Source organism: Acanthochromis polyacanthus, chromosome 1 (genome assembly GCF_021347895.1).
Source record: "Acanthochromis polyacanthus isolate Apoly-LR-REF ecotype Palm Island chromosome 1, KAUST_Apoly_ChrSc, whole genome shotgun sequence".
Classification (NCBI taxonomy): Eukaryota; Metazoa; Chordata; class Actinopteri; family Pomacentridae; genus Acanthochromis; species Acanthochromis polyacanthus.
In genome coordinates, this window is record NC_067113.1 from 66,566,990 (window position 1) to 66,586,592 (window position 19,603).

The 19,603-nt window shown below is 40.8% G+C and overlaps 1 protein-coding gene across 1 annotated transcript; it reads right to left on the reverse strand.

Annotated features, from left to right (window-relative positions):
- Window positions 1-299: 299 nt before the first annotated feature.
- On the reverse strand, window positions 300-19,126 carry gdi2 (GDP dissociation inhibitor 2). Its single transcript, XM_022205252.2, has 10 exons — window positions 18,970-19,126; window positions 7,925-8,032; window positions 7,577-7,676; window positions 7,007-7,141; window positions 6,708-6,906; window positions 6,420-6,551; window positions 5,679-5,778; window positions 4,966-5,137; window positions 3,636-3,835; window positions 300-1,493 (listed from the first exon to the last, which is right to left on the reverse strand). The coding sequence occupies exons 1-10, from the start codon at window positions 19,012-19,014 to the stop codon at window positions 1,341-1,343; spliced, it is 1,344 nt and encodes a 447-aa protein (XP_022060944.1). The 5' UTR covers window positions 19,015-19,126; the 3' UTR covers window positions 300-1,340.
- Window positions 19,127-19,603: the final 477 nt, after the last annotated feature.

A 19,603-nucleotide genomic window follows, 5' to 3' on the forward strand; every position in this document is an offset into this window, starting at 1 on the left:
ATTTGAAACATTGTATTTCGTGGTCATTTCAAACTATATCAAACATCTACTGAAAGTTTTACCAACACTTCCTGTTTTCATACTGTCTGTTGGATTTACTGTCCAACTGAGACTGACATCATTTTTCACTTTTAGTTTTTGGATTAAAGTTGGAACGTAAAAACATAAGTTTAGCGTCACTATTTGTGTAACAAACTGAAACCCTAGCAAATAAAATAACTGTAAGAAACTCCTCTGAAATATAACTTGTTCCTTCCATTGCATATGCACTAACTGAAAAATAAAGAAACTGAAGACGGTTTTGGTTTTTAAGGTTTTTTTGTTTTTTGTTGTTTTTTTACTTTGCAGTACAGAAATCATTTGAGCCCAAGATTTTTTTTTAACAGTTGTTCAAAACAGAAGATATCACAGGGCTCTAATCAATTCAATACTGCTGCAGTACACATTTGGTCCTTCTTAAGCAATTACAGTGAACCACATTTGCCATCAATCTGCTGTTAATGCTCAGGTCTTCCATCATTTTGCATAATACAGGAACTAATATCTCCTCTGATGCATTATAGTAACTCAAGCTGTTGAAAACAGGTTCAGGTAGTTATGCTGAACTACAGTTGCCACTGTGGCTTGGCTTACGATTTACCATCTGACAACACTGGGGATTAAAAAAAAAAGAAAGATTACACAAAGATTTCAAGCCCAAACACCACTACACCACTTTGTTTCACAAAATCTGACCATAGGATGCGGCAGCTGAGGTGCCGCTTGGCCTGAATGTGCTCCAGCTGTCACATCCTACGAGGAACACTCAGGTACTGGCATGATTTAATACAGATGCACAAAGCCAAGCCACTTCTCTCTCAACCTGACATGAAAAAATACCTGCAGAGACAAAGCATCGCAAGTGTAGATGATGTACATCTTCCAGAACTTATACAATGACAGAAAAATTGGACCCTCCCCCCACCCCCCTCAGGACACTCTCTTCTTCAGTATACTAATGATTATGAATTATCATTTGATTTGGCATCTTTGGACTATGCATCATCTTAACATGATGAATCAGAAGAATGTAGGGTATTACTGTCAATTAGGCATAACCAGTGTTTAGTGCAACATCCTCCTGAATGTGATCTTAAAAGCTCCCTCCCTGAACCCTATCCAACAATACTATGTCATATCTCTCTATATATCATGAACTTCCTCAATGGGCAAACATTATACTTGGATAATCAGCTGGCCCATTGGTGTGTACATATTTGTGTAGGTTTTCTATTTTTTGTAAGATTTCAGATGTCGGCAGCGTTGTCTTTGATATTCAGGAGTGTTGCAGACTGTTGCCTCTACTCTGCGGCGTCGCCGAAGATATCCTGCTTCTTGCGCTCCATTTCGGCAAAGTCAAAGTCTGAGCCTGTCATCCTCCGGTAGATGTCCTTGATGTCATCGCAGGTGGTCTCAAAGTGAGTTGTTGCATCATATGAACGGGAGATAAAGATCTAGAGAAGGGAAAACAAAATTAAGTGTTCTTTAGGTCACACATTTATCAAAGGATGCCCAAATCCATATAAGAAATATGCATGAAACTACAAAGAAATGGCCTTTTTCCTGACTTAGAATCAAAATCCTATTGTTCTGGTGTGAAAATGGTTACATTTTGCCAGTTGTGCACTAAAAATTCTTGAGTTGCTTAAATGATGACAAATTTCCAACCACTGAGTTAAAATGAATCAGGCGTGTCTGTAGGGGCAATGAGCAACAGGCACCTTAAAGTGCAGCTTTATTAAATGACACAATGCCATAGTTGACAAGAGAAAGAAGGAAATGGGCTGTTGTCCTGTTCAATGCTTGAATGCCAGCTACTGCAGTAGACAGGCACTTCAACGTCTAGTGTTCTACCATTTGTTCCCAGGAATTCGTTTCAGACAGCACAGTACAATCATCTGCCACATGACTACACTAAGTCCAAACCCATCACATTCAGGTAGTCCATCTTTGAAACGGTTTGTGATCGGCTACAGAGACACTGATGAAGTTGTTGGTGTGCACAACTGGAGAATGCCTGTGCAAACTTTGAGGAATAATCTGAGGAAAGCTGGATTGCGTGTCTCTTCATTAATAGGACAGCTTAGTTCAGACGTGCTGAAAGTGATACAGAAATGTTACATGTCCAACCAGGTAAGTTTACTGGAGTGACTGCTGCGGAACAGAGTGTAAGTATGAAAGGGGTTTTAGTGATAAAAGTTATGGTACTGGGATATCTATCCTATTTACTCCACCAAGGAACGTGGCAGAGTTCTGTGACAATCGCCGCTGGATCGTCTGTCTGTCCGTCTGCAACATTACTCAAAAACACATTAAAGGACTTACATGAAAATTTCAGGGAAGGCCAGAAATGACACAAGGACCAAGTGATTAGATTTTGGCAGTGATGTGGATTATAGTCTGGATCCATAATCTCTCTACCATTGATAATAGCATGGAGTCACTGGAACTATGACGAGTGAACACTACGTCAGCTGCCTGCTATACATCACATGATTGTGATCCTTCTACAAAGGGTCATTCCAGGTGAAATGACCAGATATTCCTTGGGGGTGTTGCCACACCATTTTCAAATTAGCCCTAAATTTGCATGCCATTAGATAGTCACAAAAGTACTTTCTATGCAAAATTGTAGGCCTGTAGCTCAAATAGTTCCTGAGTTGTGGGGGTCTGAAATTTTCAGAATTTGGGCTATAAAAAGCCTCGCCAGGGTTTTTTGCATCTTTAAGTGGTTATTTCTCCACCTCTAGACATACCAGAGAGCTGTGAGTTGGTAAACAAGGCCTCTGCATGTAGCTAGTGCCCCACAAACATCCCCAGGTGTTTCCCTACACTCTGCAGGCCGTGGGGGCTTGCTAAAAATGCTAAAAATTAAGAGATACCTACTCACGAGTGGAGTTTGGGACCTTAAAAGTACTAGAAATACTGCACAAAAGTGTTCTAACACCCCTGGGTTCCATTCTACACAAACTTGTGTGATAACTTGGCAAACTGGAGCTTTCTAGGTACCTCAGTTTGGAAAATATGAGCTCCCAAAGTTGGACGAGATTTTTAATTGGCTATTTTTGGTGGCAAAAATCTCAGTGTGGGACAGGTACCAGAGACCGCAAATTTTTCTACAAGACAGTTCCATCTGTCTTCTATCACTGTACAAAAAAGCAGCAGGGTTATATTTGTAGTTACTGAGATATTCTTACTCAAAATGGCATGGGTGATGTCAAAATCGTTTTTTGCTTTTCAGTACTTTAAATTGGGACACCAGTATTAGTAGTCATTCCAATGGTAGTATTATGTATGTTTTGTTCTTTTTGAAATGTTAGTTGTTGAAGGTGACTACCTTGCTGTAATCAGCAATTTTGCTGAATATTACAGCAATTTTGCAGCTTTCGTAATAGTACAGAGAAAATATCTTTATGAAACAAACTAACTTTAGGCAGTTATCTGCATCCTGATTTGCAAAATAAGTTTCTAAGACAACAACCTTCATTTGAAGGCCAACATAGGTATACCTGATAACATGTAAAATAGGAGGAACCCATTAACATCTTTCCTGCCCCAGTAGCAGGGCATGTTTGATCGTGTCGCAGTGTTCATACCTGGCTGTCAGTGCCCATGTCAGTGGGTGCATACTGGTCGCTGATGCTAACAAACTTCTGCTCAATGGGCTCCAGTAGGTCCAGGGCCGGCTTGATTTCTTTCTCGGGGTCGCTGGTCTCCACTGTAGTGCTGACAATGGCGATATATTTCCCCTGTGCTGCCACATTGTGAGCGAAGGAGATCATACAAACGTAGATGTCTGGAAAGGAAAACAACTTCAGCTTACATCTAGCGGTTTCACTGTGCAGGAGATTTCACATGAACTTTGATCACCTAACCAGTTTATGCTGGTAGACATTATGAACACTACATTTCCTGTGGATCATCATTCTGTGTATGAACTCTATTCCATCTCACGACAATGGGTAGCAGGTTACAATATGAAGAAAGTCTGCTATAGGCCTGGGTGGTAGCATTTCAGAAATATGTGATGACGGGTATAACCAGTCCTTGTCATTCATTAACTGCAGCATGGTGAGGCAGCTTCAGCCCTCACTGCCTTCAGTGTGTGTCTAGGTTTACCTGCTTACTTTATGAAATGTGTATCAAGGTGAGAATTGTTTCATCCATATTTATTTGGATATGTTGACTTGTTGATATATGTTGTCATAATTATGTTAGATTAACAGTAAAATGACCAGTTTGCATTGATAACTGGGCTAAAGTGGTTGAATTAAAAATATTTTTTTCTTTGCTGGTCTTGACCAAAATTGTGCATTAGTTAGTGACAGACTGAAAAGAAACAGCTTATTGTGGTTACATTTTTAGCTATATTGCCCAATCTTTCTTTGTCTGAGGGTTTGAAAGGCATGTTATTTTTTATTGACAAATTTAAACCATTAATCATAGCAAAGAAGTGCAAAAACAGAAAGAAATGTAAAATTTTTAACTTATTGAAAACCATGATAAGGTGAAAATCTGGATATTGCTACAAAATCACTTTCTTTTACATGTCTTTACAAATTGTAAATTGCCAAAAATAAAACGCTTATCCAGATTCAGCACTTCCCAGAGAAATCAAGAAACTATTATTGTCACATTGTGGTACTTTCTGGCTGAGCTGCAGCCTGCGTTTACACAGAGCAGAGAGGAGACAAGGATGGAATCAAATGAATAACAAAAAAAGTAAAATATTTATAGCATATAGTCTCCTCTTTTCCCAGTAACACCAGTAGGCACCTGTGAAAGTGTCGTACATGTCTGATTCTGTGAAAACGTTCCCCCTTCTATTCCAAGCAAGGATGCAAGAAATAATTTTTACTTTTCACTAAATCGGACTACTCTTACAAACTCTGAAGTCTAGGTCATCTACTCGTTTTCCGGGCTCACCGTGCTTCCTGTTGACCTGATTCTGGGGGATGATGATTTGGCAAGAGTTGATATCGCCGGTATTGCCAATGGGATGACTCAAGATGCAGATGACTCTGATCACCTGACCCACTTTCTGGGTGCGATCCATAAGGTAGCTGGGGTCGCAGATCAGCTGCTTGCACCTGGCAATCTGTGGGGGACAAACATAGCCAAGGAGGAAATGCTTACTTCCTGAGAAGGTGAAGATAGCAAAGGATGTCTACCTTAATACTGCATAAAGAATAACGTCATAAAGCCAAGCAAGAAAACTACGTATGGACTGCAGAACTTTTACTTTAGTGCAAGTAATGTATGACTAAATTCTGATTCCCACATAAACATTTAAGCAGCTGAAGACTGAAATTGTTAGCTGCTATTAAATTTGATTCCATACATCACTGCCCATTATGGTTCAAGGTCACAAGAAAACCCGTTGCTATGAGCACCGACAGTCTGCTTATTCTGCATCACCACTTTGGACCCAAGAAACAGGGACTGTGATGTGGGACAAGCACAGCACAGACTGTGCATTAGACAATACCTCAACAGGTACTAAAATAACAAGAATCAAATCTAACAGTGAGTGGTATTCTGCATAAACCTTAGCAAGCTTCTACTGTGTTCTCACAAAGTGGATGTTTGCAAGCCCAGCTTACAAACTCAAAGAACAGCATTGAGGCCAGCGTGCTCACCTCTCCCTCAGACTTGACTCCCACCACCTTCCCATTCTCCACCACGATCTCTTCTATGGGCTTGTTCAGCATGTAGGTCCCTCCATAGATAGCACTCAGTCTGGAAGGAAATCACAGTTAGGCACATTCGTACAACAAGATCACCGTCACACTTGACACCCTCAATGAGCTGAATCTGGCAATCACTATCATTTTTTGGAACACAATGTGAGATGTTACTTTCTACTACCAGAAGGTGTTGAAAATGTACCATCTGGAAAAGTTGAGTCTTGAAAAAAGCAACAAACAAAGAACCAAACATGAGTCAGGTCGTTACCTAAATGTGTATGATACGGCTACACATGACTGCTGTCCCACTCCAAATAACAACTATGTTGAAGGGATATTTACAGCCTCAGTAAAGAAAAAAACACACTGCTTAAGTGAGTATTAATGGGATGTTTTCATTCCTGTTCTTTGTTGCTTTTATCAATGGCATGATTATGCTCCTAGTATGATGCTGATGTGGTTTTCAGCTTAAAGTTACTGTTAAATACAAATTCACTGTATCTGACAAGGGCTGACATTAAGACAAGAAGTGAAGGTTCCTGTGCTTTTCTTGACAATTTGTAACATCCACAAGTGTATTTTGATGTGAAGTCTTTTTAAACACTTATTTAGCTAATTAATGTACACTATATGCTCAATACATTTATACATGCAAATATGACATATATGTATAATTAATACTCATTGGCTTACCTGGCAAAGCCTTGTGGCAGTTCTCCCAGGCCGTACAGAGGGTAGAGGTATGGACTCTTGCCATATCTTGCCAGAGACTCGCTGTAAAGCTTTATCCTGTTTATTGTTTCGATGCAAGGTTGATCCAGGTAGCTGGGTGCAAAGAAGTAAAGGCAATATTAATTCTACAAACTGTACAAGTTCACCATGTTTGAGAAGAGGGGGCAAAATGCCACGCAATAATAATAATAATAATAATAATAATAATAAAAAAAAAGAACTTGTCAAACAGCTACAAAAACCACTGACTCATCTGTGCGGTAGAGTGCAAGGGAGTGGCCGGTGAAGTCAATGACCTCCTGGCCCAGGCTAAACTTCTGGAAAATGGCCCTCATCGTTGTCTTTTGGGGGTCAACGCCCTCCATAGACTTTGGGTCGTTCTCGTCAAAGTTGGCGATGAAGATCAGGAATTTTCTGAAGCGCCGTTTCTCAAACAACCCCATTAGACCTTTAGGAGATGGACATTAAGTGAATCTGAGCCAAAAGCAGCACAGCATGAGTGAAAAAGACATTTTACGCCAAACTGTTCAGTAAATTACAAGACTTACTAGATGCTAGAGCCTCAGTCTCAGTGGATGGGACTTTGTAGATTTTGCCACCCTTGTACACATAACTGCCTTCAATCACTTTGAAATCCAGGTAGCGAGTCACCTGTGTGATCAGCAGCATGCGGACCAGCTGACCTGAAATAAAGAGGTACAAACATCACTGTTACTTTCACAATAACCAAAAAGTATCGGCGTCCTTTACTGATCCTTTGTAGCCACAGATAGGTGGTAATTATGGTTCTTGCTACTACATAAGGATATCTTGAACACCTAACACAACTATCATATGACTACTATCTACAGCATGTAGAGGAACCAGCATTTGTTCCATTATTAGTTACATTTGTAGGTAGTGTTTGCAAAGTCAAGATACAAAAAGTTCCAACTTTCAAGTCATGGTTGTGCTGTTTCCATTGAGGTGCAAGACTTGATATTGCTTTGAAAAATATGCCTACAGTACATTAAAATGTGACAGGAGTAAAAGCAGCTCAGAAGCAAAAAGAAGTTCAGAAAGCTAAATGTCAACCTAAACCTGCACGCCTTATTAAAACGGGAGTGATTCAGGTGTACCGTTGGCCATTAGGAATTTGGGGATGAGGTCCACGTTCCAGTCCCGGCCTTTTCCCATCGACTCAGGAGGTTTGCCAGGAAGGTTGAAACGTTTGTAGAGCTGTAGGAGAGACGCAACAATCACTTCAAAATACAGCTGAGCGTACTTTAGGAAATTAGCCTTAATTTCACAAAAAGGTGCAACGAAGCTGAGGGTAAAGGGTCTTGTTTTTCAGGATAATTCATGTTACAAAAAAGTAATTTTTCACCACATGGGAGAAAATCTATGTTTATCAAACTTCCAAATCCAACCAATCTGACCTCCCCGGTACAAATAAGAGAAACCACTGGAGTCAGGGGTCAACTTACATCTTCCAGAGGCGTGATAGAGGCGCTCTCAGCTCCATAGTAGGAGTTACGGTCCATGTGCAGGACCTTCTTCCCCTTCACTGACATGATGCCTGACAGAATGCATTCCTTTTAGGAGACAAAAAACAAAAACAAAATCAACAGACTGCTATTGTTTTATTCCTGTGCTGAAATACACAGAACCAATCCGAATATTTGGATCTCAAAATTAATATTTGGATACCACCGTATTGACCGAATATTCGGGTCCAGCCCTGTACCTTACAAAAGTTGCCTAAATCACTGTGGTTTTCCAGACTTTGCAAATCTTTGCTCACAACTCTTCAGGCAAATCAGAGACAAAATTTTGAGGTTACAGAGTAGACAAATCTCCTAAACAGCAGAGGAGGCATTCATGATGCAGGTCACGCTCCTTTGCATGTAAAAGGTTAAACAAATAGTTCTGGTAGCTACCCATGGAAAGTATTAATTCAAATACTGATTTATTTAGAATAAAGGTCAATAGCTGGGTTATTGCAGTCCTATGTATGCAGTTATGTGAGGAGAAATGCAGAAATACACTTAAGAGTTGTCTAAACTGTGGTGGCAACAATCTTCGGCCTCATAAAACCTTACAATGTTGCTAATCAATGAACCAGACTTCTTTGTGGAGATATAGTGGTCCCTTGTCTATCGTGGGGTTACGTTCCAAACCGCCCCGCAATAGATGAAAATCTGCAAAGTAGCGGCCACATTTATTTTATTATTTATAGATATTTAAAGGCTTTAGAAACCCTCCCTACACACCGCAGAGCAACACTATGCTGCGATTAGACGTCTGTGTGAAAAGGACAAAGTGCGATGCTGAATGTTGCGACACACAGCGAAGACAGAGGAGACTGATGCTACAGTTGCTGAGCCAATCAGAGCCCAGTGCTGTACGTTACGCATTATATTTACATTTAATATGTTTTATTATTTTTTTAATATAATTTTAGATTGTTTTCAATTTTTAGGCTAGAAAATGCTTAATTTACCGCAAAAATAATTAAAATAATGTAGTGACATGCTGCAATGCACCATGGGAGTTCAGGGTGTTTAGGGTTTAAATGTCGTCATTGTGGTTTATGTTAGTATTCCAGTGTTACTAGTGTTTGTGTTTTGTTGTGTTTTTGTGCTTTAATCATTCTAGTTAGTTTGGTTAATGTTGTCAGGCCCGTTACTGTGAGGTGTAGTGTGTTTGATGACTTCCTGCCACATTTTCTATGATGCTGTTTTCTGTGTGTGTTTCAAAATAAAAGCATCTGCCAGTTGCAGAGTACCTAAATGACAGATATCCTATCTCCAGTGTTATTTCTCAACGCAGGTAATAAGATAATAAATATCAAAAAATAACTACCGTATTTTCCACATCTTAGAGCGCATCGGATTGTAAGGTGCAGTCTCGATTACGGGGTTTATTTCTGTACTTAAGCCATATATAAGGCGCACTGTATTATTGGGCACATGCCAAAACAAGGAAACGGCAGCAAAACAGTGAGTTTGGTTGAACTTTATTCTACTACACATTTAAAAATACACACATTATTTTTTGATCAGTCTTTTGTCACAAATCCATCAAAGTCCTCATCTTCTGTATCGGAACAGCTGGGCAATTTCGATATATAACATGGCGGGTTCACTCTTGTCATTGTTGGAGTCAGTCTCGTTGCCAGGTGGCTGTTCAGCAATGATGCTGGCTTTCGCGAAAGCTCGGACAATAGTCAGTACTGTACGTAGCTTTATGTAATGTTCTCTAATAGGTTTATTGCTGCCAGCATGTGTAGTGTACGTATTACGTCCCTATGTCGGCGGGAAATGGTCCAACAGTCAGATTTTGGAACTCAGTGCACAAATAAGACGCACCGGGTTAAAAGGCGCACCATCGATTTTTGATAAAATTAAAGGCTTTTAAGTGCAACTTATAGTGCAGAAAATACGGTATATATCACAAAATCCCACAATATATACCAAATGCAATTCAAAAATCCGCAATACAGTGAAACCACGAAAAGTGAACCGTGATATGGCGAGGGACCACTGTATTTACACATTTATCTTGATAGACAACTGCTCACATATCACACATAAATGTAGCATCTCAGATTCTGTTCTAGCCAGCCTGCAGCATTCTGCTCTCCACCAATTATTCTGTCTATTTTAACAGCCTACCTATTGTATGACACCACTTGAAATATCAAGTCTCAAAAAACATTTTTTCAATTTGTCCAGTAAAAAAGTATCTTGTCACTCAAAGCAATGGCAGCACTGATTTACAGCTGAGCCTCATTAACACTAAAGCAACATCTAACAGCAGTACTGCAGTCTGCGCGAATGGGCACAATTTATTACTGGACCGTGGACCAGTAAACAGTAATTTTTTACTGGACCGAAACAGTTTTTACTGGACCGAATATTTTATGCATACCATACCATAATCCATGAAATAACCTACCATACTCTCATAGCAACAGCCAAATCTAACTCAGCATCCACCCTCTCTCATTATCCATCCATCCATTCTCTATACACCGCTTTATCCTCACTAGGGTCGCGGGGGGTGCTGGAGCCTATCCCAGCTGACTTGGGCGAAGGCAGGGGACACCCTGGACAGGTCGCCAGTCTGTCACAGGGCTACACATACAGACAAACAATCACTCTCACATTCACACCTACGGGCAATTTAGAGTTATCAATTAACCTCAGCATATTTTTGGACTGTGGGAGGAAGCCGGAGTACCCGGAGAAAACCCACGCATGCACAGGGAGAACATGCAAACTCCATGCAGAAAGATCCAAGGCCCAGGTCGGCATTTGAACCAGGGATCTTCTTGCTGCAAGGCAAAAGTGCTAACCACTACTCTACTGTGCAGCCCCCTCTCTCATTATACACCTGGCAAATTACCATCTACATGCACTGTCACCGTCACTACACCCTACCACACCATTCTACCATCCCACCATCAACCCTTAAATACCATAATCCATGAAATAATCTACCATACTCTCATAGCAACAGCCAAATCTTGCTCAGAATCCACCCTCTCTCATTGTACACCTGGTAAATTACCATCTACATGCACTGTCACCGTCACTACACCCTCCCACACCATTCTACCATACCACCATCCACTTTTACCATTGAATTACTCACCATACACGTCCAATTTGACCAGAAAAACAGCTCTCAGCTTTGTTTTGGCGCTACTTTCACACGCTCCTGCAGAAACTTGAATTTGTACTCAGGGATGGGAATTTTCCGCAGATCCGTGGATTTCATTTCAAGTTTGAACACTTTATTGTCGCTGATACTCCCGCGAGATGGTAACGACGTTAACAAGCTGTCATTCGATTGTAAACGGCCCAGCAACTGGAAGTCGCTGCGCCGCCGCCGCCGCACACATCACGTCACATCACCCCCCACCCCACCCCCGTCAACGACTTTCCGCTGGAATCAGAACTTGCTGATCCCATCCCTGTGTACTTGTAACCGGAAATCACTCTGTGCGCGCCGGGAATCATGACGTGATCATGTGACATAACGTCATCATACAAAATTGCTGTCCCCCGATGTTGCATTATCCCTTGGTGATTCTCGGCGAATCCCGGGTTGGGCCTGGGATCTTTCTGCATGGAGTTTGCATGTTCTCCCTGTGCATGCGTGGGTTTTCTCCGGGTACTCCGGCTTCCTCCCACAGTCCAAAAATATGCTGAGGTTCATTGGTTACTCTAAATTGCCCGTAGGTGTGAATGTGAGTGTGCTTGTTTGTCTGTATATGTAGCCCTGTGACAGACCAGCGACCTGTCCAGGGTGTCCCCTGCCTTCGCTCAAGTCAGCTGGGATAGGCTCCAGCACCCCCCGCGACCCTAATGAGGATAAAGCGGTGTATAGAGGATGGATGGATGGATGGATTCTCGGCGACTTTAGGGTGATTTACAGGAAAAAAATTACACCGGACATGAGACCGGTAATGTAGTAAGTTTTACCGGACTTTTGGTACACAAATCGGATTTGACCGATGGTCCGACGTCATTGGCGCACACTGGTACTGTATGTGACTGAGCTGTCTGTGCTTTAACTATATCCCCTACATACTGTGTTTAAATTCTTGTAATCACGTTATAATACACAGTAACAGCAGTCTACATGATCTTATACAACCAAATGCACCACTTTAAACCCTCACAATCATGATTTTATGCATGACTAGTTTATCCTTGAGCTGATGATAAACATGGCTTTGGCCACATGAGTGAACTGGACACAACACTACAGCCAGATATTGGCAGATTCAAGAACTCAGTTCCGACAGACCCAGTACCAGTGTGATGTACGACATGATTGTGTGGTACTGGTAGGGTAATTGCAGCTTTCACTTCTCGTGTCAGCGGCTTGGTAGTGATGAGGGAAAATGTTAGTCTGGAATTCCCACACACCAAAGGCTTTAATACGATTACAGCAACAGGTCTGCAGATGCAAACAAACGCTGTGTGCACCATGTGACTGAGGACTTTTAAACAAGTTTTACTACTGAATGAAAGCTTACACTCAGCTAGTACATGACATAACTTCCTCACATGATAAAAAGAACTACACAACATATCTCTCACTGGGTGATATCATCTAGTCTCATTGTTTGTGACAAATGACAGAGGAAATAACAGGAATAGTAAAACTTGGTTCCTTCAATTAGGACAAACTAGTGTGTTATTGTTTTAAACACAATACGATAATAAACGGTGACAATAATCAACATACATGTTCCTCATTCAATTAATCAATTTCATTTAAGGCTGTCAATCAATAACTGAAGAATGATCAACTGACCACTCTGAAAATGTAATGTACCACATAACTAAAGAGGCTACAAGCTAAATCGAGAGCTTAAAGCTGTAACACATCTCAACGGAAATTCCATTGACCACAAAACCCTATGTTGCTCAGTTTGTCTAATCGGTACATTTTCAGACCAACTACAACTATCTCTTTGTTTTTAACATTTGCTCACGACTCTTTATAATACACTTATTCATTACATCCATACAGAAACGGAAAGAGGAAAGTCACACTCACTAGAAAAGGTGGGTTGAGCTCTGAATGGCAAATGCTTCACCTAAAAACCCCTTTACATTTCCTGTCTCTGACAAAAGCTGAAAGAGAGATAACATTTTCTACGGTCCTCACCAAATCAAATTTAGGACTTGCAACAAATTTTAAATTTACTACAATTTAATACCTCATTCACAGTGAAAAATTATGGAAATCAACAAGATCTACAATTCCTTATCAAGTACATTAATTGATTGAAATTTTTAGCAATTTTGTCAGTACTTAATTCAACCTGTTTCCATACTTCCCAGTAATGTAATGAATCAACAAGAACTTGACTTATTTATGGAAAACTGAAAAGACCTGGAATCAGGCTGACCATGAACTGAAATCGTACAGCCAACATGCATTGTTTGACAGGAAAAGAACACACAAAGAGCAGAACTACAGAACTACAGCTAAAACTGACATTTGTCCACTTCATAGAAACGTCAACCCAACAAGCCAAATGATATCTCCAAAAGCATATAATACACAATTAAATCATATTTAATATAATAATTTAATATTCATTTGCACAGCGTAATATGCAACTTGTTAAGCTCCCAAAATGAGCAAATATATTACCCATCTATAAGAAGTTGAATGTGAAAATTTTTCACTTTAAGTAAAGCTGCCTCCACACTCAACACCTTGTCTGCTTGACAACAAACGGTAAAATCTACAATCCATATGAAACTCTTGACAAATCAAGCTGGCAGGCCTGCACAGATTCCCCCTGCCAAGGCAAAAGGAAATGTAGTCACTGAGTTGTAAACCCTCTACAGTCTAAAAACAGCGCATCTCACTGTTGGCTTTCCTTGAACGCAGTAAATATAAATTTACCTGACTGTCTAATCACTCCTTTCATAATCTTGGTGTCACTTCTCTGCATCCTGCAACATCAGAGTGAGCTTCTGCATAGATGTTCTCCCAAAATAACACATGCTGCAGTGAAATCAGATCATATCCATGTAGGGCTGGGCGATATGACGATAGATATTGTCGTTTTATGTGAAGATCCTATCATTCATATCGCAGTGTCGCAAAACACGCTTTTACGGCAGTATTTTACGTCACTGACGTGCCTTACAGCAAGCCCAGGCAAGTGGCAGTGTTGTCAACTTAGAGACTTTCTCGCTAAATCTAGCGACTTTCCAAAGTGCCCTAGCAACTTTATTTTGTCAAAAGTGACTAGTGACAAATCTAGCGACTCTTTGTGCCGTTTTGGAAACTCTGACAGGAAAACTCGGATCATTCTGCAGTTACTGTCCTCAACAAGCAGCCGGTGCTGCTGTGAGCTCCTCCCTGTCCCAAAGCACAGGCTGTCAGGCCACTAACCCCGCAGCAGACCCAGTGTCTGATTAGAGGAGACCCACATCACTCCGCCCCCAGAGGACAGATGAATCGCGCATGCGCAAAGTCACTACAGATCCCATCCAGACTGACCGAGCGCAATATAAATGAAAATGTTTTCTTCACTGTCATACTAAAATAAACCACAACATTTAGGCTGTAGTTCAAAAACATATTTTGGATGTTTTATACTCACTTTTTGGTCTCTTCCACAACGTTATTCCTCTCTCCTACAACGTTGATTACAATTACATGCAAACTGGGAAATGTGCAAATTGGGAGATGATGTCATTTAGCGACTTTTGGGACAGCCAATAGCGACTTTCCTTACTGAGGAGTTGGCAACACTGGCACACGGCTAAAACATAAACAGCTATGGAGGAAGACGGTGGACTCGACTCAGAAGAACAATCTAAACACAGGGTTCTCACCAGGATTTTTTTTACAGTGTAACGGCAGGTCCTCCCGCACGCACATGCGCGCGCAATAGCCTTCATTAAATCTCGCGAGCAGCCGGCCCAGATGTCAGCCAATGAGCGTCACGCAGATGCTCCAAATGCTCGTGATTTAGGTCACTATTTATCATACATGGCATCACTGAAACAACCGAGACATGCTAATTGTAACCCCGAGATTGGAAGCGACTCTTCATTTTAGACGGGAACGGGTCAATCGACAGGAAAGTACAGCTGAGGTGGGGAGACATAAATTAACCTAGATAGGCACCCAGTCGATAAAAACAAATGCACATGGCGTTATCTGTCAAAATAATAGCGTAGCGGCCCGTTATGCGCTGGCGAGAACCCTGTAAACAACAAGATGACGAACAACCAGCTCAAACCGACGAGCTTGTACCTAAAAGAGGGGGAACTTCTGTCATGTGGCGGTGGTTTGGATTTAAAAAGACCGACAAGGATCAGACTACCGAACTTTGTAAGGTATGCCGCTGTATGTCCCATTCATTCATTGAATTTACCAAAAATATGCTATATCGTGATGTATATCGTATCGGGATATAAAATAAGCTATATCTGGATATAAAATTTTGGTCATATCGCCCAGCCCTATGTCCATGTGTAAATGTTTCACCTAGTGTATGATCTTGCAGTGTCCTGACTTAAAGGACATGCAGTCAGGCATGTAAGACATACATCTTTGAGGCAGACAGAGCAGTTGTGATGTGTCACTGTCACTCCTTTGGGGTGATGTGCAACTGAGGCCGACCTGCTGCCGCCTACATAAGTGTAGGCTTTGACAGAGAGCCGGACGCAGCCTAGTCATCAATACCTCAGCCAGATAGTAGTGGCCATGCTGACAGAGGGGAAAACACACTGATCCAGCATACAGTCAGGCACAAAGTTAAGCCAGTATAAAATATTAAAAGCAGTGACAAAGTCCTAGTTCAATTTTTAACACAAATGACCCATAAAAAAAAATCAGAGATGGGGGGTGAGAAGCAGCAAAGTCCAACACAGGCCAGAACTGATGACTTTGCCACGATATGACTACATGACAGAGAAATTACAACATAATGACACAAGCCTACCCAACACACTCTTAACCGTTCAAGCACTCTGTCACAGATAGATTTTAATTCACATACATCTGTAAAGCTTTTCTCAGGTGTGAAAAGTTTTAAAGCTGGAAATGTATTTATCAATAGCCACTAGTCATGTTGGCCGCACAAAACAAGGAATCTGAAGACATAAGCTTGGAAAAGTGACATAGCCACTTTTCATTATTAGATAACATTTTATGAACAATAAGACTGACAAATCAATAGGGAAAAATAACTACTATACAACACAGCTTTAAAATAAACTGTAGCTTGCTGTACTGCATGTTTTAGTTCACCACAGTAGCCTGTCAATTACAGTTCTACAAGCAAACCATGTGATAAGCTGACAAAATTGGAATGGAATGTACCAGATACAGGGAAATTTGGGTTTTTAGAGATGTAGTTTATAGCTATTTTTGTTAACATAACACTAGGCATGCATCTTTATATTTTGAATGTTTTTGTGATTTTTAATTATCACCTGATCAGCAAATTCTCTACACAAACAAGCACTGTGTCTATTTCCTTTCTTTTAAAATCATTTCCTCCCCTTGTTGGACACAAAGATAGCAGTAGCTGTATGCTTCGTAATGGAAAACCCAATGATAGTCTAGTTAGATGACAATAATTTGCACTTTAAGTACAAACCATTTGGTACATTTAATTTTAACTCAACTTTACTATTTTCATTGTTTACTCAAGCACAACAGTCATTTTGGTGTATGGTATTGTCACAAAATAACTGGAAAATGCATCAATTTCTGGAAAATAAGTTAACAAAAAGCCATGGCGCTTACTGTATCACACTTACAATAAGGCAAAGTCTCCCTTATTTGCTCCATTTTGTTGCTATTTTGTAATTGCTGCTCAATTGTTAGTAGATTTCTTCATCACAAATTTTACCCCACCAACACCAGTTGATGCAAACAGTCATTATTGGTGTCCTGTTTGATGGACAATTGTCACAGCAGTCTCTGTACACCCTTCAACCACTGAAAGTTGCCCTATTCCAACATCACTATAATGTGAAGCAGACTCCACTTACATACAGTTTGACATCTTAGGCTAAGCCACACCCCTAATTTGTCATTAGTAGTGGACAGATGGGGAACCCCATCCCCCAGCCACACATCAAAAATGCTAACTGGGATACAAACAAAGGCCTCACTGATCATCTCCTTTCAAATTCTACAGCAGCAAGAAGAGTGAATTTGATCTTTTAAAATTGACAAAGTGTAACACAATGTAATATTGATAGGGGTTAACTTCTGAATAGAACTTCTAGTACTTTTAAAACATATTTTAAAAGGCAACTGATTTAAGTTTTTAAAAATCCTCTTTCCTTGAAATGCAATCCTGAGCAAAAAGTTCATTTTTCATATAAAGTATTTACACCAGTAAGAAAACACCGCAGGCAGGAATTCCCCTGTAGCAAGACCTAATGTGAATAAAATAACATACACAGTCATGTTTGTGTGTTGCATAAAAGGAGAAGATGGCTAGTATACAGAAGTGAAGTTGCTGGTTTGCATGAGGAACTAAAGCCATGTAAAGCTACTCTACGCAGCCTCAGCCTTTTAGTCTGCATGTCTGTTTTGGCTGGCTGGCCACCAATTCTCAGTAAAGCGGGCCTACAGAGTACTTTCGTTTCCTTGGTCTTGGTAGAACCACACCCTAGTGTGAGCTAAATCTACATCCCGCCCACCCAAAATTTTAAACCAACCTCCCTTCTGCATGACTGCTTTTACCCAGCTTCCTCGGCCTGTTGTGAGTTTGAAGCACTTTAAAACTCTGTTGTTTACAGGAACTTCATCTACAATAAACTAGCAAGACTAGGTTGGGTAATTTAATAACAAAAGTTCCTCAGGTTAACAACTGTCCAATAGATGCAATCAGTTTAGTTCTTCAGAGTTGACAGGAAGCTACAATGAAGTCTTGAAGCCATCACGGGATTTCGATGACATGCTTCCGCGACATACAACCCAGGAGGCCTATCAGAGCAGAATATTCTGTATGAGGCTACACCATGGAGAATGCTGACTAAGATACTTTCGTGGTAAACAAATCCTTCACATACGAGAATAGCTCATAAACAGTTCTGTGTGTGTACGATCAGCTTTTAGAGCCTTTTACTGAGCAGTTCGACGTGAGCATAAAGTTCAACTCCAAAGTTCCAGGTTAACTGCCCTACTGCTCAAGTTGTGACCGTCTGTTAGTTAAAAGGTTCAAAGCAATGCTGCGATTTAGTACAAGGAGAAATTCCGGTGCTTTCTCCAAATGTCTTCTCCTATAATAACTAGACTGCTGAGGCTTCTTTAACTTTGAGTCAGGCTGCTTTATGAAGCACGTATACCATCTATCTTTACCATTCAGGGTGTCGAGCCCACAGTACGGACAGGCGCTAAACGAAAACTTACGGCAGACTAAGTTAGTTAGCAAGTTTAAGTTACAACTTCTGTCATCAGATAAGTGACAACATTTGCCGAAGTGACAGCAGACTGTGATAAAGGCAATAATCTAGTTACTAGCGACGCGTACAAAAGATTAATTCGAGAAGCTGTGGCAAGTCTGTCGTTAGCAGGCTAATTAGTTAGCTTAATGTAGGTCGGCTAACGTTAGCAGACTAATCATCCGCGATATAATCTTATCTTGACTGTGAAAAGCTGCCCGAACTGGCGCTAAACTTCCAAATAACCGGTTGAGATACTGTGACGGTTGTATTCAGAGCCAATTGAATCCTTACTAACGACAGAAATAGCCTGAGACTTTTCTTGTGTAAGTTGGTATCGTTAATCTTTTCAGGCTGATAGCAGCTCCAGGTAGCACATTGCTAACTGCCAGCTACTTCCATTACCTAACATGCAGTTGCTCACTCTCGGTTAGCGGCTAAGCTAGCTACTTAGTGTTAGCCCTGCTTATAAGGCCCAGTTATCTCAAAGCCGAACTGTCAAGTGCTAACTGCGTCGGTTAACAGGTTGCAAATCACTTCCACGCTGCGTATCACAACGTTTCAATTTGTCTCACCGTGAGCCCGGTGCCCAGGACGATAACGTCGTATTCTTCATTCATTTTTCCAAATCTTTACTCTTCTGCTCCTGAATATGGGGAAAGAAGAAAATGGAGATCTGCGGGGCTGGAAATGAGAAGGGGCTGCGGTTCAGCGTCAGGCGCCTCTGGGGGCGGGGCTTCTCCGCTTGTCAATCACCTGGAAGAAGAGGCGCCGTGTGACAGCGGAGGAGAAAACAGGACGGACTACCTGCTGATGTCTTCACAAAGTCTGCAATACAGGCCTTCGGTGTGGACTACTTAGGTAAAGTTTTATCACAGTGAAGAAATAATTACAGCAACTTCCAAAAGAAATTAAAAAGTCTGATGACAATTCAAAACATAAAATAAACAATATTTTAAAGTATATCACCGAATAAAGCCTAAAAGAAGAGCATTGTGAGATGAGAAGACAGTCATCTCCATTCTTAACAAAGAGCAATACAGTAAGAGAACCTAGCTGGCTTTGAATCAGTAAAGCAGCTGTCCATTACAACCTGAAGCACAAATACAGTGTGACTCCACCAAAGAAAAAGGCAGGAAACAAGTCTTTTTTTCCCTAAACTGCATTTCATAAAACTGAGGTACAATAGGACAGCCATTAAAGAGACTG

Bases quoted from the DNA above. Each gene is read 5' to 3' on its own strand.
- gdi2 (XM_022205252.2), bottom strand. From the start codon at position 19,014: ATGAATGAAGAATACGACGTTATCGTCCTGGGCACCGGGCTCACG. The intron at 7,677-7,924 runs GTAAGTTGACCC...TCTCTCCTACAG, and splicing joins CTATCACGCCTCTGGAAGAT to CTCTACAAACGTTTCAACCT. The intron at 1,494-3,635 runs GTATGAACACTG...TCCCTTCTCTAG, and splicing joins ACATGGGCACTGACAGCCAG to ATCTTTATCTCCCGTTCATA.